The 23,984-nt window shown below is 41.5% G+C and overlaps 1 protein-coding gene across 5 annotated transcripts in view; it reads left to right on the forward strand.

Moving 5' to 3' along the window:
* KIF18A (kinesin family member 18A) overlaps nt 1-23,984 on the forward strand; it is a 58,098-nt gene that overhangs the window by 17,902 nt on the left and 16,212 nt on the right. For all 5 annotated transcript variants that reach the window (XM_077321969.1, XM_077321966.1, XM_077321970.1 and 2 more), the window contains exons 8-13: nt 1,679-1,753; nt 2,004-2,101; nt 5,262-5,424; nt 6,822-6,986; nt 9,201-9,322; nt 11,693-11,931. In XM_077321969.1, the coding sequence (XP_077178084.1) occupies nt 1,679-1,753; nt 2,004-2,101; nt 5,262-5,424; nt 6,822-6,986; nt 9,201-9,322; nt 11,693-11,931 (862 nt within the window). The remainder of the gene's footprint in view (nt 1-1,678; nt 1,754-2,003; nt 2,102-5,261; nt 5,425-6,821; nt 6,987-9,200; nt 9,323-11,692; nt 11,932-23,984) is intronic.

Raw genomic sequence — 23,984 nt, forward strand, 5'->3', positions numbered from 1 at the left:
TTGAAAGCATACGCTGTAATTTCTTTAAGTGAAAAAAGTTGCAGAGTTTACAGAAAAGATGCCAAACTTTTCAATTTGTTTTCCTTGCCTTCTGCTTACTTCCTTTCTTCCCCCTATTTGCATTTAAAGAAAGAAAACATTAATAAGATATATTAATCAATTGGAAACCAGTGTGTAGCAGTGATTAGGGTTGGACTCGGATCCGGGAGGCTCAGGTTCAAGCCCCTGCTCTGCCGTGGAAGCATGCTGGATGATCTTGGGCTAGTCACACACTGTCAATCATAGCCCTGTGGACCCCAACATGGTGTCCATCAACACCTTTCCTAGAGCCAGCCAAGTGCTTTTAGAAAGTGGACAGGGCAAGCTGTGGCTTTATCCTGGCATGACTTCTGATTGGCTATGCAGATTAAGACATCCTGTTAAATAGAAATTCTGCCTGAAATATTGGAGAGTTATTATTTCAGTTATATATAACCTCAGTCCCTGATATTTTGTGGCTGGCTACACCAGCTGCCACCATTTTGTGATTGTGCCCACCACCTTTTGTCAGAGTTTCAAAGATGCTTACAGACTCAAAAAGGTTAGGTACCCCTGGAATATCCTATATCACAGGAGGTTAAAATGGAAGAGAGGAGAGCTATGTAAGTGGCCTAAGTCCCACCTGGAGACTAAGGCAGGGTTTAAATGAAACAGATAAATTGAAAGTGGTGGTAGAAATCTTAACATCCTGGCAAAAATGGTGTTAGTTCAATTTTGGGGATTTTTTTCTGCTTAGTCTCCTTTTTAAAGGAAGGACCTAAACAAAAATAAGCCATTCAGAAAGGGCTACTTATTGTACCCTTTCATGGAGTACAGGACCATGGTTCCAGCCCCAAATAAGCATTTGTTTCCCTTTGCTTTCAGATACAAATATTTGATTAATCGTTCCACTGAAAGTAACAGAACTTGAAAGGAATTTTCTTTGGCTGGATTAAGTCCCAAATAAAGCAGCCTAAATTTACAGGACCTCTGTTCCTGCTGCAGATCCCTTTGTGTCATTTTTTCAGTGCTCCCTGTTGCCCCAGAAGCAGCATTTCATGGAACAGTGGACTGTACTTGGGGGGGGGGGGGGTCCATTCTGCTGATGGAAAACTTAGTCTGCATCTAATTGCAATCATGCTCATTCATTTGGAAGTAAGTCTCACTGGACTCAATAGGATTTTGTTCCATGTACACTTGTATAGGGCAGAGCTGCAACACAGTTGAACACATGTGATAATGACAGTGACTGATACTATATGTTGTTTTGATTCTTTTTGCTATTAAATTTATTCCACTGAATATTTAATTTTGGAGCTTCTTCAGGGCAAGTTTAGTGTAGTGGTTAAGAATGGCAACCTCTAATCTAGAGAATCATGTTTGATTTCCCACTCCTCCACATGTAGCCCGTGAGCTAATCACAGTTTAGCCAGAGATCTCTCGGCCCCATCTACCTCATAGAGTGTCTGTTGTGGGGAAAGGAAGGGAACGGTGATTATAAGCCACTTTGAGACTTTAGGATACAAAAAAACCCCAACTGTTATTATTCTCTTTGCATGCATAACCGTAGTCTGTAATGGCGTGTCAATGTAATTATTATGCTGTTTCCGGTTTGCAAGTATCAAAGAATTGAGTATGAATTTTTCTGTTCCTTCCACAGCTGAAGAGCAATACTGTGAGTCTGGACACACATATAAGTCAGTATGCTAAGATCTGTGAAGAACAAAAGAAAGAGGTAGGTCAGCCACTGTCACAGTTAAATAATGTTGCTGAGGTATTTTTTAAAATATAGCTTAAATAAGAGAAAGTCTAATGACTGTGTACCACACTCACAGACATTTGGTGTTTATATACCATGTTAAGTAGAATTTGAATAACTTGGATATGTGTGTTTTTATTTCAAAAGCTGTATTTAAGATGCAACTGGGAAAGTAAAAAGCAGTTACATTCCATTTCTGTCAGAATACATTGTTGCCTCGTTTCAGATCATAATGTTGAAAGAGAAACTGAGAGTCTATGAGTTAGAAAAAGCATCTATTCCTGAGAATCGTGACATGTGTCAGCAACAAGTGGAAATAAACAGGTATGAACTTCCTAGATCACTTGTACAAGCCACTCTTTCTGCCTGTCTAGGAGGAAATCTTAGGCTCCCTGCTGTAATAGCTCCCTGCTGGCATTTTTCACTTGCAATGCATTATGGTAGTCCAGACCATTCCTTAAAAGAGAAGACTCTTCAGCCTTCCTTAGTCGTATTTAGCAGCCCCTGTTTCTTACCAAGATTACATGTGCAAGCTACTGTTCTGCAGTAGAAGGAACAAAAGGATGCACAAGGACCCAGAGTGGGTGGGGGGAGGAATCTCACCTCCACCAATTGGTCTTCTTGTCTCCACTTTTCCTTCTGTTACGGTCCGCACAGCGTCTCCTTTTCCCCTGCTTCCTTCCTTCACTTTCACCATCCTTCACCTTCTACCTATCTGTTATCTCTGGTCCCTACCTCATGCTGTTTCTTTCCAGTACCACTCCCCGCCCCCCCAGTTTGTTCAGTTTTTCTTCCTTTCTGGCTTTGCTTCCACCCCTCTTTTCTTTTTCTCATGCCTGCACCTTCGTTTTCACTTCCCAACACTCCCCTCAGGTTTCAAATGAAACTGAAGCAGCTACCTTGAATTATCCAGGTAACCACAGAGAAAATGGATGATATTGTTTGCGGTTGCTAGGCAATACGAAATGGCTTTCAAGATCTCATGTGGTAACCCTCAACAAATCTCTATATTTAATCTCTTTTTTTAAACAGATTTTCTCTGATTTGCAAAAACATCACCTTTTTCTGTACCTGGCTCCACTGTGTTTGTGTTATATCTGCATCCTGAGACCATGTCAGAGCTACTTATATAGATGAAGGGACAGCTCCATTAGCCCCAATATATGCCAAGGGAGAGGATGGATTATGCCATTTTTAAAAAGGTTCTTAATCAGTTTGATGATATTGCCTTTAAGTATGACTATTCTGAATATTTTATTTCAGTAGGCATAAGGAAGCAAGTTATTGGCTAATGAAATCCATGCAGTGCCATTTAAGATTCTGAGGTTGTCTGGCATCTGTGGCCACCTATAGGCACGGTCCTAAACAGCTTGGTGTAGTGGTTAGGAATCCACTGAAGTCAGTAGCCTTAGAAGACTGTAACTCCGTTCAGGATTGTATTATACGTCTTCAACAAGAGTTCAAAAGGCAGGATATGGCTGTTGTGTATACAAATGGCAGATCTTTTGCAAGTATGGTGAGGTCAGGATTCTAGGTTTGATCAGTTGACTAAATATTGTACCCCAAAGTGCCACCATGGTGGTGACTGAGAGGGGGATCCTTTCCCTGTCCAAAAGGGGAATAATGACTGTGATTAAAAATACCTTTCCATGAGAAAAGTTAGCTGAAATGTATTTTTATGCTAAGCTTACCTGCATTATTAATGTATCTAGAGTAGACTAGATATTTAGTCTGTTTTTCTCTCTGCTGGGGACTCCCATTGGCTTACAACACCATTCCACCAATCTATCCTCTCAACAACAGCCCTGTAAAACAGGTTAGGCTGAGAGAGTACAACTGGACCAAAGTCATCCAAAAAGTTTCCATGGCAGAGTGGGGCTTCATATCTGAGGCTCTGTGTTCCAAGTCCAGTAAACCACACTGGCTTGAATGGCTGTACCTCTTTTCTCTGAAATAGGACACCATGAGGAGTTTTATATGCATTTTTGCCTCATTTGAATAGTTAAATCCAGAGCTGCAATTACTTGATTTATAGAAATGATCTCAGGGGGAGGATCATAGGTATTAACCACACTCTGTAACACATTTTTAAAATAATATAAGTTTTCCATGGTAACCAACATTTTAATACTATAATTGAAGAGTTTTTACCCTTTCTACTAAAAGCGATCAAGGAAGGCCATAGAGTTGAAAAATATGAAATCTAATTTGTAATATTTTAGAGTTTATGTTAATAACAGATTTTAACTGTCTGGCTGTATGTCCTGTATAACAGTTAACAAGTGTTTTCAGAGCAGGACTCATCTTCAGCCCATCTTGAAACTTTGTCGTTGCCCTTTATCCCTGGCCCTTGTCTGTCTTCAGTTTCTTGTTTTCATTGTTCTGCTTGTGTTATCATTTTCAAGATGTGAGGGGAGAGGTGCTGGTGCAAGCTACCTGAGGCCTGCATGAGTCTCACCTATACTGGGATGCCAGTATTTTAGAAAACATCTTTCCTAGTAGTCTATTATTTCTTGGCCTGTGCCAGCAATTTCCCCACTTTATCATTTCAACATCATTTATATTCAGTTAGAAAGAAAACAGTACAAAGAAGATTGATAGTGGAACTAATATAGCACCAACCTTTGCCTTCTGTCTTTGTCTAGAAGAGGATGATGGTGGTACAGGTGAACCAGGAGCCACACAGCTTACTATGTGGTGCCTTTGGCAGCCTGGGGTTAAAACACTTCTTGGTTGTATTATCCCCCAGAGTGCTATAGATGGCTATTTCTCAATCAGTAAAATCACTTCAGGCTAAGACTGCATAGGTATCACATTCACTCCTTGTTGTCTAAATCCCCATTCTTGAGATTCGTTTTGGATTAACAGGCATGCTGTTAGCTCATGGCTCTCATTTGCAATTCACGCCTTAGTGTGGGAATACATAGCATCCAGTGCAGTTCTTTTCTCCAAGAGGCCTATGCTCTCTATAGAGGGACTTGATGTAGAGCTCAGTTTTTATTTTTCTTGAAAGCTTTAATTGCATGGTAACAGCTTTTTCAAGATGGCAACAGCTTTTTCAAGAAAAATGGAGTCCAATAGCACCTGTAAGACCAACAAAGATTTATTTAAGGCGTGAGCTTTCGTGTGCATACACACTTCCTCAGACAAAATGGAACAAGAATCTTAAAGGTGCTATTGGACTCAATTTCTGTTGCGCTACTTCAGACCAATACGCCCACCCACTTGAATCTAGCTTTTTCAAGAGTGTGCCATCTATTGTACAATAATCAATTTTCGTATGCTGAAAACAACAGGGTATAATCATGGGTGTAGGGTTTATTCTAGATGGCCATGTGATGTCAAAATGAGCCTTGACTTCCAACATGTTTTCATTTTTTAAAATTTTGTTTACCGTTGTCTTGTAATGCTCTTTATAAAAGGTAATAAAAGGTAAATGGTGTTTATATCTCTGTGTCTTTTTTATTGTAAATTTTGTCGATAGGTTTAGGCAAATTTTGAAATGTTTGTTCAGAAACCGAGAAGGAATCAGAAAGGAGTGCCTCAAGCTGGAACTGCGACTGAAAGAAAATGCCTTAAAAGCTCATTATCAAAAGCAGTGCCACGAACAAATTGAAATGATGTGTTCTTCAGAGAGAGTGGAAAAGGTAGGCTGTTTGTTCACTGTCCTTTCTACTATTTATAGATGACACTGTTAAATATGAAATCTGATGGTTCTGATCTAGTATCTTCTTCTGCAATCAAATATTGACTAGGCAACTAGCTATATCAAGCCAGTATTATCTTGTTATTCATACCCCCAGCTAGCTCCTATATAAATATAACTGAAATAAAATAAATATTCAAGTTGCTGGATCCTCTAGCTACTGCTGTCATAGTAAGCCCCTTGCATTAATCTGACCCTCATTCTCTCTTTCTGGGCTCACAGCTGATCTTTCCTTCCTGTCACTCTGCCACTAAATCCCACTGTTCATTTAGTTTAATTCTAGGTCTTCTTCCTTCTAAACGGTTGCTCTTCTTGACTCTGCCCAAAATTGTTGTTTCTGCTCTTCTGGCCAGTATATCCCCATCAAGTCAACCTTTCAGTTACCTTTCAGGAACATAACTGTTTTTTGTTTTTGTTTTGTTTTTGGGTTTTTTGCATTCTACCATTGATGCTTCTACCTCAGCAGTTAAAGAATTAATGGCTTCTTAACAGTTTTTCATTAACAATGAAAAGGGGACTTGTCAACAAAATCACCAGTCTTTAGTGGGTGAGACAGCTTTTGTTTGCTGGCTTTGTACATTTTTGGACCTTTTGCAGATTTTTTAGTCATCTGTTTGCATATTACTTTTTTCATATGACTTGACTCAAGTGGCTCATATATGTACATTTAACCCTCAGTGGCAATCTTTGAAGGACTGCTGTAAAATATTTTTTGTTGGTTTTCCCAAACATCTGTTTTCAATGGAGTATAGCTCTAACTTTCTTAAACTAATAGCAAGGATTGCTGTGGGGAGGGGGGAGTGTTCCCTATAAAACTAACCACAAAGATTTTTTTTCAAGAACTGAAAGTTAAAGAAAATAGTATGAATGCATTGGCAGATTATTTTGTCCCTCCTTTGGAAAGCTTTTGTACTTAATTGCCAAACTTTGTGAACTTGAAGTTCAAAGAGAAGCATGTGAGCAATGTTTTTCCCTAAAGGAACTCTGAAAAACAATTATGAATACACAACCTGAAACCTTTTTGGATTCTGGCCTGCAACCTGGATGAATTGTTTTAACCAAGCTTATTAAAAAGCAGATTCGGGGAGAGGGGGGGGGATCAAAACCAGCAGCCTGTTCCTCTTCTTCCCTCTTCTTGGTGTGAAACATTATGCAGAGTTTCCCTGAATTTGCAAGGAGGAGCCAATAAAGTGGGGCACTGGGGTCCCATATTTTGTTTTATGTTACTGGGAAGGAGATGTCAGGCTCTTTCAACAGTAGCAACACATGCCCCACAACATCTAGTTCTGGGTTAAGCTTTATCCCATTGCACAAGCAATTAAACTGGTTGTATTTCAGGCAACTGACAAACGGGATCACCAGCTTGCTTTACTTAAAGTGAGATGTTTGCAAATGGAGCAAAAAAAGGAGGAGGAGTTGAAACACTTTGAAGAGAACAGTAATTGGTTGCATCGGGTGGAAAATGAAATGCGTCTCCTAGGGCAAGATGGTCATATTCCTAAAGTAAGCTGCTTTGTTTTCTCAAAGATTTTGAATGGTCAAATCCAATAAAGTTAAGAGCACATGCTCTTTATTCCACTCAAGAAATAATAATGTATAATAAAGTAGTTATTATGAGCCTCTTGTGGCACAGGGTGGTAAGGCAGCAGAAATGCTGTCTGAAGATGTCTGCCCATGAGGCTGGGAGTTCAATCCCAGCAGCCGGCTCAAGGTTGACTCAGCCTTCCATCCTTCCGAGGTCAGTAAAATGAGTACCCAGCTTGCTGGGGGGGTAAATGGTAATGACTGGGGAAGGCACTGGCAAACCACCCCGTATTGAGTCTGCCATGAAAACACTAGAGGGCGTCACCCCAAGGGTCAGACATGACCCGGTGCTTGCACAGGGGATACCTTTACCTTTTTAAAGTAGTTACTAGTTTTCTCTTTGTTGTATTAAGTGTGACTTCGCAATGGGCCATTAGGAATTGCTGTGTGGGTTGGCAGTACCCAATGTTGCATCAGGAGACAAAGGGGAACTAGTTGTTTTCCCAGGTTCTTAGAGTACTCCAGGAGTTGGCTTGAGACAGGGAAATGAAGGGATGCATTTGGGGTAGTCCACTCTGGAAGAGACAGCAGTCTATAAATTTAAATAAATAAATAAAATAATTCAAAGCAGGAGGCAGATTTGAACTACTGTAAACTACTGCTGTCTACTTATGAAATGACCCTAGTTGTCATCTTAACAATAATTTCTGTACCTAATTGAATATTTCCTTTTTTCTCTGCAATAGTTCTATTTATGTCTTCAGGTCATCTTGTTTGTGTATTTCACTACTCCTCTAAGTTTCCATGAGATATTTAACAATTTCCACACCAAAATATGTAATAGTACAACTATAACAGATTGTATGAAATTTTCTGAGAATTTGAATATATGGAAGAATGTATTGAAAGAATAGATTTGGTGAGAAAGGAGAAGAAAAATATATTGTTAATAATTTGGAGACCAGATATCGACAAAATGAGTTTGGTGTACATTAGAGTCTTTCTTTAAAAAATTATTATTGAAATCTAATGCCATTCTGTGTCTCCACTGTAAACCATTATCCATCAGTGCAGTGGTACACATTCCATGATTCACGAAGAGCTACATTTCTAATAATCAAAAGAGCCACATTCTTGCCATATGATGTGACCCTGAATAGAAGAGGGTTGGGAAGAGTTAGGTTTTTCTACCCCGCTTTTCAATACCTGAAGAAGTCTCAAAGCAGCTTCCAATCACCTGCTCTTCCTCTCCCCACAACAGATACCCTGTGAAGTAGATGAGGCTGAGAGAGTTCTGAGAACTGTGACTACCCAAGGTCACCCAGTTGCCCGCATGTGGAAGAATGGGCAATCAAACCCAGTTCTCCTGGTTAGGGGCCACCATTCTTAACTATTTACTACATCATGCCGGCTCTCACAGACAAGGCTATATAATTTATTAGGACATACAAAGCATGAGAGTTATGCTAGTTAATTGTGATTGCTGATTACAACTGGAATATATATTCTGGCAAGACTCCCATTCTTTTGTTGAGTGTTGGAAGCAGTTGGAAAATCTACCAGTCTTCTCATTAATTGTTAAAGGTCGCTTAGATTTTTGACCCTTTCTGTGAAGCAACACAAACTCCAACCTTTCAGGGTTTTTTTTTTTTTTTGTAAGGCAAGATATCTATACTTCTAGATTAATATCCACAGTAACACTTGTTTCTTTGAAGCATAACAACATATATAAGCAGTTAAGTGTGCCTCCTTCTCACTCCATTACAATTTGGGATTGAACTATACACTTTTTGATTACTTAGTAATCTCCATTATCAGATAAAGTTTTGAACAAATTTACCTGTTGAAATAAATTATTTATTTTATCACTTCCAAGACAGTGGCCTATAGCCAAATACACATTCTGAAGGCTTAATAACACTTAATCTTTCTTAAAAGTAGGCTGAAATGTTCAGTGTTTCCCTCCCCCCCCCCCCCTCCCATGATCAACCCTAGTTTGCTCCTTATGCTGTTCCTAAGGGTCAACTAGCACCCATTCCTCCCACCTGGAACTAAATTGCATGTCTTGGTGGACTGCAGGAGGGGGAGAAATCAAAAGAAATTGCTGCCCTTCTTAAGAATACTTAAGTGCCCTTCAGAAATGTATTTTTGGATACAACTCACCAATATTAACACTTTTTTTCTCTCACCAAGGAGCTCTCCAAAGATCTTCAGTGCTGCAATTTGAAACTGGAAGTTGAAGATTTGAAGACTCAGATTGAATACATGAGAATTCTAGCTTCCCTCCAAGAGCAGCAGCATAAACAGACTGAAAAGTAAGCCTGTATTCCAGTGCCATATTTGATAGTCCTTCCTATGTAAGGCTTATGCACTCTCACTGTCTTTGTGTGTGTGCACGCGCATGTGTTTGCATGCACACACACACACAAAGGTCAAAGCCCATTTTATAAATGGGTTGAAAAAAAGGAAGGTCAGCCAGCTAGCAAGGTGAGCCGGTCAAGGCAGCATGGTGGAGCATGCCTACCCGGCCTCCATAGCCTTCCAATCATAGAGGAAGGTGGGGATTACCATGTGTTGTGGCAGAGCATGCTCAGCTTACCTCCCACAGCTTCCCAGCAACAAGGTAGGCTGGGAGCAGTACACACCATGATGGAGCGCACCCAACCAGTTTCCCTTGTCTTCCAGGAAGACGGGGAAGGGTGCATGGCGGAGCACAACCAGGTGGCTTCCCTTGACTTTCTGGTAGTCAGGAAGGCAGCAAATGGCAAGTACTTCACACTAGCCAAGAAGGTGCAGAGCATGGTGGGGCTGTGGTGGAGGGGAACAGCGGAAAAGGTGCTACTGGGAAACTGTCTCCACACTCCACATATCCCCATAGCCTCATGCCACGTTTACAGTTTCCCTATCTTCCATGCCATTGGTCTCAAATTTGCTTTGATGTGATTGTCTTGGAAAGACTGCTGTAAGACCAAGGTGGTATCCATATGGAAAAGGAAAAGTCTATATTTTCCCACCACATCAGCATTTGTTTCCCCTTTCAGAATTGCCTGTGATAGTTATCCCCATGGCATTTCTCCGTTCTCAGATTGCAAATTGCAAACCTCACATGACTTACACATGAGTAAACACTCCCAGGGCAGAGGCTGTCATGGGTCCCAGAGGGCCAGCAGGGAGGCATTTTGGGGCCTCCCACAGCCACCCCTCCAGAAGGTGTGCAGAGGCAACTCCCTCCTCCCCCCCTCCCCTCCTCCCCTGAGTTGAAGGAGTCCAGGGACACTTATTGGCAGTAGGGCATGCTCTGAGGATGCCTCCTCTTCAACCCAGCAAACCTCTGAAACCAGCAGGAATTTGGAGGCAGAGAGCTCACCTCCTTATTAGCCCTTCTTGGCTGAGGGCCATCTACTGAGGAAATATTTCGGGGGGGGGGGGAATAACGTAGGGAGTGAGTTGTCTGCATGCAATTTGAACTGATTTGCCCTCATTGGCAGAATGCTCTCTCCCTATTAGCAGCGTACTCCCAGGGAGGGCCAATCAGGTAGTGAGTCCGTTGTCTGCATGCAATTTGAACTGGTTGGCCCTCATTAGCAGAGTGCTCTCTCCTCTCACTCTCTTTTGGCCTGTTTGGTTTGCAAACCAAAGTTCACGAGTGGAGAACTAGAATGAACTAACACAGGTTTTGGAGCAATTCATGATGGTTTGTGACAATTTGTGAAGAGCGGAAAGCGGATGTTTACCATTTAAACCCTATGTTTAGCTCCCCGCAGCTTTCTGTGGGGAGCAGAAGGCCGGGCCATAATGGCTTGCCACGGCAAAAAAATGGGAGGGAAGTCCCTTCCTGAAATACCTTACCCTTTTCTGACCACATCCAACAGAAAGGGGGGATGGAAGTCTCTTCCCATGAGATCTCACAGCTGTATTGTTGTTTGTTTTGTTTTGTTGGCCATGGCCCTCTGTAGCCAGCAGAAAGGCGGAAGGGAAGACTCTTCCTGGAGGACCTTCCTCAGCTTTCTGCTGGCTACTTTTGGGATGGCTGTTTAAAGTTTAAAGAAGACAGCCTGAAATATTTGTGATATCTTTAAAAATATATTTAAAGAGGTAAAGAGTTTTAGTTGTGCAAAACTGACCACCATATAAAGCTGTAGATAAGAGAAGCAGTTTGTATGGTCTCCATTTTTTCAAGTAAGCTATCAAAAGATTTTATGGAGGTGAATGTTGCAGGTAGCTATTGACACTTGTCTTGATAGGGTCTATTCATATGTACAGAGCATTTTAAATAAAGCTTTTGCAACACTAACCTACCTACAGCTGTGTTGGTCCATAGGCAAAAACAACAACATCAAAAACCATGTAATACCTATATAAATACCAAGCAAAATAACACTATGTAGTATGTAAACTTGCTGCTGTTATGGTTGTTCTGACTTTTTGTTCTCCAGAGTTCTTTCTCCATTTGGATGGTTGGGGACAGGGGGAACAAGGTGGTCACATTACTCTTTAAGAACCTGAGTGGAATTGCTATGTTGACTACAGAGGATGCAAAATGTGTTTAGTATCCAGTTGCCACTCTGGCATTTTGAGAAGGCAAAAAAGGAAGCACAAAAGCTGATAGTTAAATGCATCCTTGACATACCGTTTTCTCCTAGAAATATTTCTAACCATATTTTTGTGATTTTTTTAATATACAGAATACTGAGTGCTTCACTTCCAGTGCTAAGAAAGCAGTACGTAGCACTGCAAAATGCAGGGTTAAAGAATGGTGTCATCGAGAATGACTTCAAGGAGCTTGAACAGCTGATTCAGAGAAAGAAAGTTGTAGTTTGGGCTGACCAGATGGTTAAAGAAGAGCCAAAACAAAATGTTCAGCTTCTGATGTCTGCTGTCATGGCATTTCCACAGCTTGAGAGCAATAGGAGTACTCCTTGCCGTAAGTAGAGCATTGTCTTCTCTTCTGAATACGTGAACAAATTGGAGCTGACATACAAAACTGACTGTTTAGGGGTAGGCTTACAGAGTGATCAAACCTAAATAATTGGCATACAAACCAAGGGGTTGCCGAAAATACTTTTTTCAAATGTCATCCAAGACAAAAAGAGGGGATTGTTTTATACTCACATACAAGTCACTTATGCCAATAATAATAAAATATTTTATGGATAAGATTATAAGGGGGTTGTTTTCCTTTCAAGTAGATATAGTAAGCCTTAGAATCATAAAGTTGGAAGGGGCCATACAGTCCATCTAGTCCAACCCCCTGCTCAACGCAGGATCAGCCTAAAGCATCCAAGAAAAGTGTGTATCCAACCTTTGCTTGAAGACTGCCAGTGAGGGGGAGCTCACCACCTCCTTAGGCAGCCTATTCCACTGCTGAACTACTCTGACTGTGAAAAACCTTTTCCTGATATCTAGCCTATATCGTTGTATCGCGTGTCCTTTCCTCTGCAGCCAATGGGAACAGCATCCTGCCCTCCTCCAAATGACAACCTTTCAAATACTTAAAAAGGGCTATCATGTCCCCTCTCAACCTCCTTTTCTCCAGGCTGAACATTCCCAAGTCCCTCAACCTATCTTCATAGGGCTTGGTCCCTTGGCCCCAGATCATCCTCGTCACTCTCCTCTGTACCCTTTCAATTTTATCTACATCTTTCTTTAAGTGAGGCCTCCAGAACTGCACACAGTACTCCAGGTGTGGTCTGACCAGTGCCGTATACAATGGGACTATGACATATTATGATTTTGATGTGATGCCCCTGTTGATACAGCCTAAAATGGCATTAGCCTTTTTTACCGCTGCATCACACTGCCTGCTCATGTTTAGTTTACAATCCACAAGTACCCCAAGGTCTCGTTCACACACTGTGTTACCTAGAAGTGTATCCCCCATCCAGTAGGTATACTTTTCATTTTTCTGACCCAGATGCAGAACTTTACATTAATTACATAATTACATAAATTGCATCTTATTCTCATTTGCCCATTTTTCCATTGTGTTCAGATCCCGTTGTCTCTATCTTCTGGAGTATTTGCCAGTCCTCCCAATTTGGTGTCATCTGCAAACTTGATGAGTAGTCCCTCCACTCCCTTATCTAGATAATTAATAAATATGTTTAAAAGTTCCAGACCGAGCATCGAGCCCAGAGGTACCCCGCTACTCACCTCCCTCCAGTCTGATGAAACACCATTGACAACAACTCTTTGAGTGCGGTTCTCTAACCAATTCCCTATCCACCTAACTATCTGAAAATCCAGATTGCAATCCTTCAATTTATCCATCATAACATCATGGGGAACCTTATCAAAAGCTTTACTAAAATCCAAGTAAACGACATCAACTGAATTTTCACGATCCAGCAAACCTGTTACTTGGTCAAAAAAGGAAACCAGGTTGGTCTGACAGGACTTGTTGGAGACAAATCCATGCTGACTTCCTTGGATCACCAAAGTGTCCTCCAGATGTTTGCAGATCGCTCCCTTTAATATCTGCTCCACTATCTTCCCCACAACAGAGATCAGACTCACTGGTCTGTAGTTTCCCGGGTCATCCTTCCTCCCTTTTTTGAAGATCGGAATAACGTTTGCTCTCTTCCAGTCCTCCGGGACATCTCCGGTCCTTAAAGAGGTCCTGAAGATGATGGACAAGGGTTGTGCAAGTTCTCTGGAAAGTTCTTTGAGCACTCTTGGTTGCATTTCATCCGGCACAGGGGATTTGAACTCATCCAGTGCCTCTCAACAACCTCTCTGTCCATGTCAACCTGCCACCCAGACACTATCTTTTGGCCACTGCCATCTCTAGATGTGCCTAAACCCTTTGACCTGTGGGGAAAAACTGATGTAAAATAGGCGCTGAGCCTTTCTGCTTTCTCTGCATCCTCCGTTAGAGTTTGTCCATCCGCACCCAACCGTGGGCTTATTGCCTACTTTACTTTATGTTTGCTCCTCACATAACTGAAAAACCTTTTCTTGTTACAGTGGGCTTCCCTGGCCAATCTTAGCTCACTCTCAGATTTGGCCTTTCTGATGATTGATCTACAGTGTCTAGTAACCTGTAGGTACTCTTCTTTAGAGCTCTGTCCTTCCCTCCATTTCCTGAACATTTTCCTTTTCTTTCTTAGTTCCTCTTGAAGTTCTCTGTTCATCCAAATAGGCTTCTTAGAACTCCTGCAGTGTTTTCGTCTTTCTGGGATAGTCACTGATTGAGCATGCAATAGCTCTTGTTTGAGTTGCACCCACCCTTCACATGTTCCCTTCCCTTCCAGCATTCTCGTCCATGATATGACACTCATCATGTCTCTGAGTTTATTAAAGTTTGCCCTACGAAAATCCAACATCTGCATCTGGCTACCAGCTTCCTTGCCTCCCCATCTCCAATGGAATTCTATGAGGACATGGTCACTTCCCCCTAGGGTCCCCACCTCCTTCACCTCATTCACCAACTCTTGCCTGTTGGTCAGTATTAAGTCCAGTGTGGCTGAACCTCTTGTGGGTTCATCTACCATTTGATAAATGAAATTGTCAGCCAGGCAGGTCAGAAAGTTGCATGACTGAGGACGCTTCACAGAGTTTGTTTCCCAGCACACATCTGGGAAATTGAAGTCACCCATGATGACAAGGTCCTGCCGCTTGGATATTTTCTCAAGCTGCTCACAAAGTGCAGCATCCACATCCTCTCGTTGGTCAGGTGGTCGGTAGCAGACACCAACCACCACACTGTTTGTTTTCCCCTCGCTTATTTTCACCCAGATGCTTTCCACTGTAGATATGCTCTCCTTCACTAGATTTTCCTGACAGGTAAGCCCTTTCCTCACATACAGTGCCACTCCTTGACTCAAGAAGCTTCCAGACCTATTTATATATGTATCATAAAGTGGTTTATTTTTAAAATTTCAAAAGTTGTCTGTAGTAGGTAGGTAGAGACTGTTTGGGAGTGACATCAGAAATCTACCCTTCCCCGGGGTATCTGAACAAAATCCATAAGGATTGTGTGAGTTACATACATGTATTCATTTGTACTATATTAGTGCAATAGGCATTAATCTTATGCAGGTCAATGGTCCCGTAAATGTGCTACAGGATGAATATGTATGCCATAAGTGCTTTCAATAATATACTGTTTCCATGGTTGACATGTGGAAGTTGTTGCAGGAAAGGCTCCCTTCAAGAAAAAGAACTTGAAAACCAGTCTCCTAATTAAAATGGAAGTGTTTTATGAAACCAAACAGCAGTTAGAAGACTATACTTAAGAATAAAATCTGTTTGGAACATGAAAAATTTCTAGAAGCATTAGAGCAGTATCCAGATCTGGACAAGTACAACAATACAAAACAAAGTAATACTGGAAGTACTTGTTTATTGTGGTTCTCCCCCACCCCTATTCCTATTTTAAAGACCGAGCACAAAATAGTTCCGTAATTTATAGAAATTGGTTCCGCAGCAAACTTTTCTTTAAAAAAACAAACAAACTTTGGTAAGCAAATTTCAAACCAAGATTTATACAGATATCATTGCACCTTCTGAATACATTGATTTTCGGAATATAATCTATTCAAGATGTTGGGCAGGAAATGGGGTTTTGCACAGAGGATGAAAAGACAGGCCACCTGTTATATAGGGATCATTATTCCTTATTTAAAAATCCATATTTCACTTGCAATATAATTACATGGGCTTTACTTGTCAACACAAGTAATGCAGTTCCCTTTCTTGGCTCTAGATTCTTGGGTCTCAGCCTATTTATGAATTGAAGGACACTAGCTTTCTAAAAGTATATATTGTAAAGTATTGCATATATTTTCTCATGGGAATGATTCAGGGGCTTTCTAAAATGTGCTATAGTTGGATAAATTAATTGGTAAGCATAATGTTATATTTATGCTGAACTATATGTGCAGTATGGTTTACTTAAGTAGCATATAGCTCAGGAGTGACATAGGAAAGGTATGTGTTAGCTCAGTTCAGTTGCACATTACTGCTTTGCTGTGTAATATGGATGAATTACTGGGAGTGAGGTTTCTTTGCTAATGTCTTTAGATATGAAATGCAGTTGTGTCTGTGTATGCTAACTACATGGTTTAGTAATAAACCCACTTTGAATTAGCTTTGAACAATGCCTTCTTTTCCTCATGGTTATGATATTTAGTGGTGTTTTCCTCTCACCTGTTCTTTTGTAATGAATGGCATAATGATAAGATTAAGCATCATGGTAAGCAAAAAAATGATCATTATGGTAAACAAAAACTGATCATCTGTCTTGCCTTGTTTTGCCACATCCAGTTTTGGATTTGCTTATGGAATTGGTTTGACATCTTGAAAATTTCCCTTTGCTGCTGACTCATCTTCTTGGAAGTTGGGAGTGATACTACTGGCTAGGGGCAAATGGCCCTTGGTGCCTAAAATAGAATATTATTGAGCACACAAGCTCTCTTCCCCTGAAGTGCCCTGTTTTACAAACAACTCAAAAGTGATCTTTAATGTCATGTTGTGCTTGGTAGAAAACAGAAGTTTCAATCTGCTTCCAAGTTTGTCACAAGTTGGTGTTGTCCATCTCCTGCTTTAAAGGAGAAGTGTTTGGTGCAATAGGCTGACTAAATCATGGAGCATGAGCCCCACATATGAGCATCATTGTCCAAGTCAAATTATCACTATTATCACCTGAGCCTTCGGGGAAGGCGGTATATAAATCTAAATAAATAAATAAATAATAAATAAATTATCCTGTTTGTAGAGAGGAGGGGATTTTACAACAAATTGAGAGCAAAATTCTAAAATACAAACACCAAAAGTACATTAAAGACCTGACTTATCTCCCTAGAAATAGTTTAAAAAACAGATTTTGAAATGCTGAAATTTAAAATGTAGAAGTGACAAATATATGGAATACTTTTTACTTTTTCTTTCCATACATTTTTAAACCGTTTTGAGCAGCTACGCCATATTTTTTTTTCAAATTTGGAAAGCTTCAATCCACACTTTGCCAGTATTGATCCTCTAATTAAAAGAAGAATCTTCTATTATTTGTTAATCGTTGGGGTTTGGTTTGTTTCAGTACCCCACAGTCCAGAAATCACATAGAAAAAGACCAGGAGGATCTGTCAGTGGACTATGTATAGATATTGGAGAATTAATTGGTGTAAGGTAAAAGGTAAAGGCTTGCACATCCCCTGTGCAAGCACCGAGTCATGTCTGACCCTTGGGGTGACGCCCTCTAGCATTTTCATGGCAGACTCAATATGGGGTGGTTTGCCAGTGCCTTCCCCAGTCATTACCGTTTACCCCCCAGCAAGCTGGGTACTCATTTTGCCGACCTCGGAAGGATGGAAGGCTGAGTCAACCTTGAGCCAGCTACTGGGATTGAACTCCCAGGCTCATGGGCAGACAGCTTCAGGCAGCATTTCTGCTGCCTTACCACTCTGCGCCACAAGATTGGTGGGAGGAAAGTAAATAAATTGGTGTAGGAAAGTAAATAAAAATTGAAGCTGTGGTGGTTTAGTCAATGGCAGGCAGGTAAAAGGAACACAGATTGGGAAAGAATATATTTTTAACCAAATGATGTGTTTGGAACCACTTTTTGCAAACTATGACTCTTGAGAAATGTATGTCCATGTTTCAGTATGTGTGTTTGTGTGTGTGTACACACACACACACACACACACACACACACACTAATAGTAAAGCCCATTGCATTCTGTAATAAACAGATGCTAGTTCATGGTTTGGTGTGGGTTTATTGCCTCACTTGGAAGCTTGGAACCCTTAGAGGAGGTCTCTGTGCAAAGCAATCTTGACGCTAGTCAAGTTTATGCACACCTAGGTAGTGTCGAATTCCAGAACATGAACCTACAACAATCTGGCAACCTCATCACCTCTCTGCAATGTTTTCTTAACCTGAAATAAGTCAGGGGGGTGCTATGTGACTGGTTAGGTGGCTGCAGAAGCATTACACCCTTTTGAGGCCCTGCTTCCAAACCTCAAGGAATATGTTCAGACTTGTTGTTGTTGTTGTTGTTATGTGCGAAGTCGTGTCCGACCCATCGCGACCCCATGGACAATGATCCTCCAGGCCTTCCTGTCCTCTACCATTCCCCGGAGTCCATTTAAGTTTGCACCTACTGCTTCAGTGACTCCATCCAGCCACCTCATTCTCTGTCGTCCCCTTCTTCTTTTGCCCTCAATCTCTCCCAGCATTAGGCTCTTCTCCAGGGAGTCCTTCCTTCTCATGAGGTGGCCAAAATATTTGAGTTTCATCTTCAGGATCTGGCCTTCTAAAGAGCAGTCAGGGCTGATCTCCTCTAGGACTGACTGGTTTGTTCGCCTTGCAGTCCAAGGGACTCGCAAGAGTCTTCTCCAGCACCAGAGTTCAAAAGCCTCAATTCTTTGACGCTCGGCCTTCCTTATGGTCCAACTTTCGCAGCCATACATTGCAACTGGGAAGACCATAGCCTTGACTAAACGCACTTTTGTTGGCAGGGTGATGTCTCTGCTTTTTAGGATGCTGTCTAGATTTGCCATAGCTTTCCTCCCCAGGAGCAAGCGTCTTTTAATTTCTTTGCTGCAGTCCCCATCTGCAGTGATCTTGGAGCCCAGGAAAATAAAATCTGTCACTATCTCCATTTCTTCCCCTTCTATTTGCCAGGAATTGAGAGGGCCGGATGCCATGATCTTTGTTTTCTTGATGTTGAGTTTCAAGCCAACTTTGGCACTCTCCTCCTTCACTCGCATCAACAGGCTCTTTAGTTCCTCTTCACTTTCTGCCATTAGAGTGGTATCATCTGCATATCTGAGGTTGTTGATATTTCTCCCTGCAATCTTGATCCCAATTTGTGACTCCTCTAATCCCGCATTTCTCATGATGTGCTCTGCATACAAGTTAAATAGGCAAGGCGACAGTATACAGCCTTGCCGAACTCCTTTCTCAATTTTGAACCAGTCAGTGATTCCATGTTCAGTTCTCACTGTTGCTTCTTGACCTGCATATAAATTTCTCAAGAGACAAATAAGATGCTCTGGTATTCCCATCTCTTTAAGAACTTGCCACAATTTGTTGTGCTTCACACAATCAAAGGCTTTAGCATAGTCAATGAAGCAGAAGTAGACGTTCTTCTGGTACTCCCTAGCTTTCTCCATGATCCAGCGTATGTTGGCAATTTGATCTCTAGTTCCTCTGCCTCTTCGAAATCCTGCCTGTACTTCTGGAAGTTCTCGGTCCACATATTGCTGGAGCCTAGCTTGTAGGATTTTGAGCATAACTTTGCTAGCATGAGAAATTAGTGCGATGGTGCGGTAGTTTGAACATTCTTTGGCATTGCCCTTCTTTGGGATTGGAATGTAAACTGACCTTTTCCAATCCTGTGGCCATTGTTGAGTTTTCCAAATTTGCTGGCATATTGAGTGTAGCACTTTTACTGCATCGTCCTTTAAGATTTTGAATAGTTCAACTGGAATGCTGTCACTACCACTAGCTTTATTGTTGCTCAGACTTCCTAAGGCCCATTTGACTTCACATTCCAGGATGTCTGGCTCCAGGTCAGTAACTACCCCATTGTGGTCATCAGGGATGTTAAGCTCGCTCTTGTATAGTTCTTCTGTATAATTTTGCCACCTTTGTTTGATCTCTTCTGCTTCTGTGAGGTCCCTACCATTTTGGTCCCTTATCATACCCATCTTTGCATGAAACGTTCTCTTCATATCTCCAATTTTCTTGAAAAGATCTCTGGTCCTCCCCATTCTATTGTTTTCTTCTATTTGTTTGCACTGTTCATTTAAGAAGGCATTCTTATCTCTTCTAGCTTTTCTCTGGAATTCTGCATTCAATTGGGTGTATCTTTCTCTTTCTCCCTTGCCTTTCACTTCCCTTCTCTCCTTAGCTATTTGTAAAGCTTCCTCAGACAGCCATTTTGATTTCTTGCATTTCTTTTTCTTTGGGATGGTTTTAGTTGCTACCTCTTGTACAATGTTGTGAACCTCCGTCCATAGTTCTTCAGGCACTCTGTCTATCAGATCTAATTCCTTAAATCTATTTGTCACCTCCACTGTGTATTCGTCAGGGATATGATTTAGTTCATACCTGAGTGGCCTAGTGCTTTTCCCTACTTTCTTCAATTTAAGCCTAAATTTTGCAACAAGAAGCTCATGATCTGAACCACAATCAGCTCCTGGTCTTGTTTTTATTGACTGGATAGAACTTTTCCATCTTTGGCTGCAGAGCACATAGTCAATCTGATTTCTGTGTTGACCGTCTGGTGATGTCCATGTGTAGAGTCGTCTCTTGGGTTGCTGGAAAAGAGTGTTTGCTATGACCATTGTATTCTCTTGACAAAATTCTACCAGCCTGTGCCCTGCTTCATTTTGTACTCCAAGGCCAAACTTGCCTGTTATCCCAGTTATCTTTTGGCTTCCTACTTTAGCATTCCAATCCCCCATGATGATAAGCACATCATTTTTGGGCGTTGCTTCTAGAAGGTGTTGTAGGGCTTCATAGAACTGATCAACTTCATCCTCTTCAGCAGCAGTGGTTGGGGCGTAGACCTGGATCACTGTGATGTTGAATGGTTTGCCTTGGATTCGAACTGAGATCATTCTGTCATTTTGGGGATTGTATCCCAAGACTGCTTTTCCTACTCTCTTATTGATTATGAATGCTACTCCATTTCTTCTGCGAGATTCTTGTCCACAGTAGTATACCTGATGGTCATCTGAATTAAATTCACCCATTCCTGTCCATTTTAGTTCACTGATTCCTAAAATGTCGATGTTCAGTCTTCTCATTTCTTGTTTAACCACGTCCAGCTTGCCTTGATTCATGGATCTGACATTCCAGGTTCCTATGGAATAAAAATCTTTACAGCATCGGACTGTCTTTTCGCCACCAGTTACTTCCACAACTGAGCGTCCTTTCGGCTTTGGCCCAGCCGCTTCATTCATTCTGGCGCTACTCGTACTAGCCGTCTGCTCATCCCCAGTAGCATATTGGACACCTTCCGACCTGAGGGGCTCATCTTCCAGCGTCATATCGTTATGCCTATTGGAACTGTCCATAGAGTTTTCATGGCAAAGATACTGGAGTGGTTTGCCATTTCCTTCTCCAGTGGATCACCTTTTGTCAGAGCTCTCAGCTATGACCTGTCCGTCTTGGGTGGCCCTGCACGGCATAGCTCATAGCTTCACTGAACTACGCAAGCCCCCTTGCCACAACAAGGCAGCGATCCTTGAAGGGGGATGTTCAGACTAGGGACACCCAAACACCAGGTGGGGCCTATAGAGCTAGGCAAATACTGATTTTTATTTACCAGGCCAAGCTTGAGAAAAGCCACTTTCCTATGTCTCTCCAGTCATTTACTTGTTCACCATTTACAGTTTCAGGCTGTAAATATACTTTATTGAGATCTTCCTACACTTTCCAGACTTGCAGGACCCATGCTGGTCTGCCTGCCTATCTGTCTGTGCCCCAAAATACTAGCAGTTGCTGGTAAGGGTTGGTCAAAGCCCATAGCCCAGAAGGAACACACCCCCACCACTCAGCCTCAGCCTACAAGCCTCTACCATCATCTCTACTATCACTGCTCATCTCTAGACTGTAAAGATCAGTTCTGCAGGCAAAAATGGCTGCGTTGGAGGGTGGACTCAGGCATTATGCCGTCCCACCTCCAAACCTCCAGGAATATTTCCAACCCAGGGGTAGACAACCTCCAAGTGGGGCCTGGAGAGCTCCTAGAATTACCGCTCATCTCCAGACTATAAAGATCAGCTCCCCAGGCAGAAAGGGTTGATTTGGAAGTCGGACAGGGTTGTTGTGCAGAAGAAACATTTAAGGACTCCAACGTAGGTTGTTGTGGAGTTGAAACACTTGAGGCCTACTGCACAGGGTTGTTGTGTAGATGAAACAGGAAGCAAAAACATCCGCAACAGCTTCCATTTTCATCTGCACAACAACCCTGTGCAGTAGGCCTCAAATCTACAGAGAGTCACAGAAAAGAAATACACATGGCTTGCCTGCGTCTTCCCTCCGGCAGTGAGGCCAGCCACAGCAGTATTTTAAGTGAGAAGGGCTTTTCTGTGGCCACCTTTCAGCCAACTGTCAGGCAGAAGGGGAAAGCTTCAAGTACGCCCACAGACTCCTCTGTGTTGCTCTTGGAAAGGCCTCCCTCACCTCAGTCAGGGGATGTTAGAGGCTTCCTTCACAGCAGGCCTGAAGGGAGAGGGCAGTGGACTCTGATGAACTGAATGAACTGTGAGGAGACGGTCAGGAGCAGGACACGCACACTAATTGGGTAGCCACTGGGCAGATGGCCAATCGGTCTGGAGGAGGATACAGGAGCCATACAGGCAACCTGATTGGCCAGTAAACAGTGAGACCCAACTCCTCCTAGGACACCTTACCATCTTTTTTATAATGCTAATGCTATTATAAAAGTAGCAAAGTTTTTACTGGCAATTTTTAATGAAAATCTTTTACGATAGATTTTACATCTGAAACTGTTTGAAATTTTCGTTTTATGGTTTGCAATTTTATGCCAATAAAGGTACTCTGAATCTGGATCTATAATTCTAATGGCTACAGATGCTTCAAATGTAACTAATAGAAAAGCTGCTTAGCACAACCAGTATTCCATGTAACAGTAGCAAGGATCTCTGGGCAATTTGAATTCCAGTTATCAGTTTGATAGCACAGTCCCTTCAGATGTCCTTCGCTTGTCTGTCTTCCTGCTAGCCCTCCTTCAAAACCTCAAAGTGGAATGGGAAAGACAGTTGAAACTTGGCTGAAGATTAACAACATTCCGCTTTCTTTTTGAAACTAATTTAATTTCACAAAAGATCATAGTCCAACAAAGAGAGAGAAAAGGAACCCTACCTTTTGGCTATACCGAGTGCATATTTATAGCAGATTTCAAAATCAGATGCAGCTGTGATATTTAACTCCTGTCACTGAGTGCAATGTAAATTATTATGAGTCAACTAAAACACAAGCTTTAAGTTAAGAGTGACATTCCGGGCTTTCATAGCAGGGTTTTGATTGATGCTGTGATAGGAGCTTTTCTCTGTGCATAAGGAGCATAAGAGCAACAACTCCACTCGCAGCCCAGCCCTTGCTCATAGTTCTGTGAAGAAGTTTCTTGGCATAGTATCAAGCATCCCATTTCTTTAAGCTTTGCTGTACATTAGTAAGGATGGGGGGGTCCTTTTTTTAAAGGTAGGGGGAAGTGTCCATTATTTCCTCAACTGACCAAAACCAGCACCAATTTATTTATAAATTGATAAGCTAATGGCCATGAATTCCTGGGGTAGTTAAAAGATTGACTTTAATCACAGATCTATCAGTTTCTTTCTGTCTTTTCTGTAAGATTCATCACATACAGAAAGCACCCTCCTTTCATGCTGCCCTTGTACGACTTCCTTCCTTCGTCTTGAATAATAGCATAGTACTAATGACCATGTTGCCATTCTTTGAATGCAAGCTGTTTTGTAGCCTCTTCACATTGTAGTTATTGCTTTAAGAATGTCATTAAATTGCCCAGCATAATAACACCTTTGGGTCACATGAATATTAAATAGCAGGAATTCATTCACCAAGCAACATTTGCAGCTCGGAATTCCGTGAGTCAGAAAGCTGTTAAAAGAATCAAAATTTATGATTAGGAGAGTAATTGGATCAATCACTGGAAGCCCAGCAATGTTTATTGAAACAAATACATTAATATTTCATTTCACTTTAGCCAAACAACCCAGCAGACTTAATTTAGCACAGTTTCCAGAAATATCCTCTCATGCATGAATTAATATGAGTTCTGGAAGAAGAAAAATCCGAGCCCAGTATGTGTCCCAAACACAATTAGTGCTAATCCTATTCATCATTCTATTTATATATATTTTTTAAACCCATAAATATAAAAGGGCTGCAAAAAGAGAAAAGGTGTTATATAGCAAATTAAATTTCTCAAAAATAATTATACATTTATTGGGGGGCTGGGGTATAAAACCTCTAAACAT

The sequence above is a fragment of the Paroedura picta genome, chromosome 2, assembly GCF_049243985.1.
Source record: "Paroedura picta isolate Pp20150507F chromosome 2, Ppicta_v3.0, whole genome shotgun sequence".
NCBI classification, from domain to species: domain Eukaryota; kingdom Metazoa; phylum Chordata; class Lepidosauria; order Squamata; family Gekkonidae; genus Paroedura; species Paroedura picta.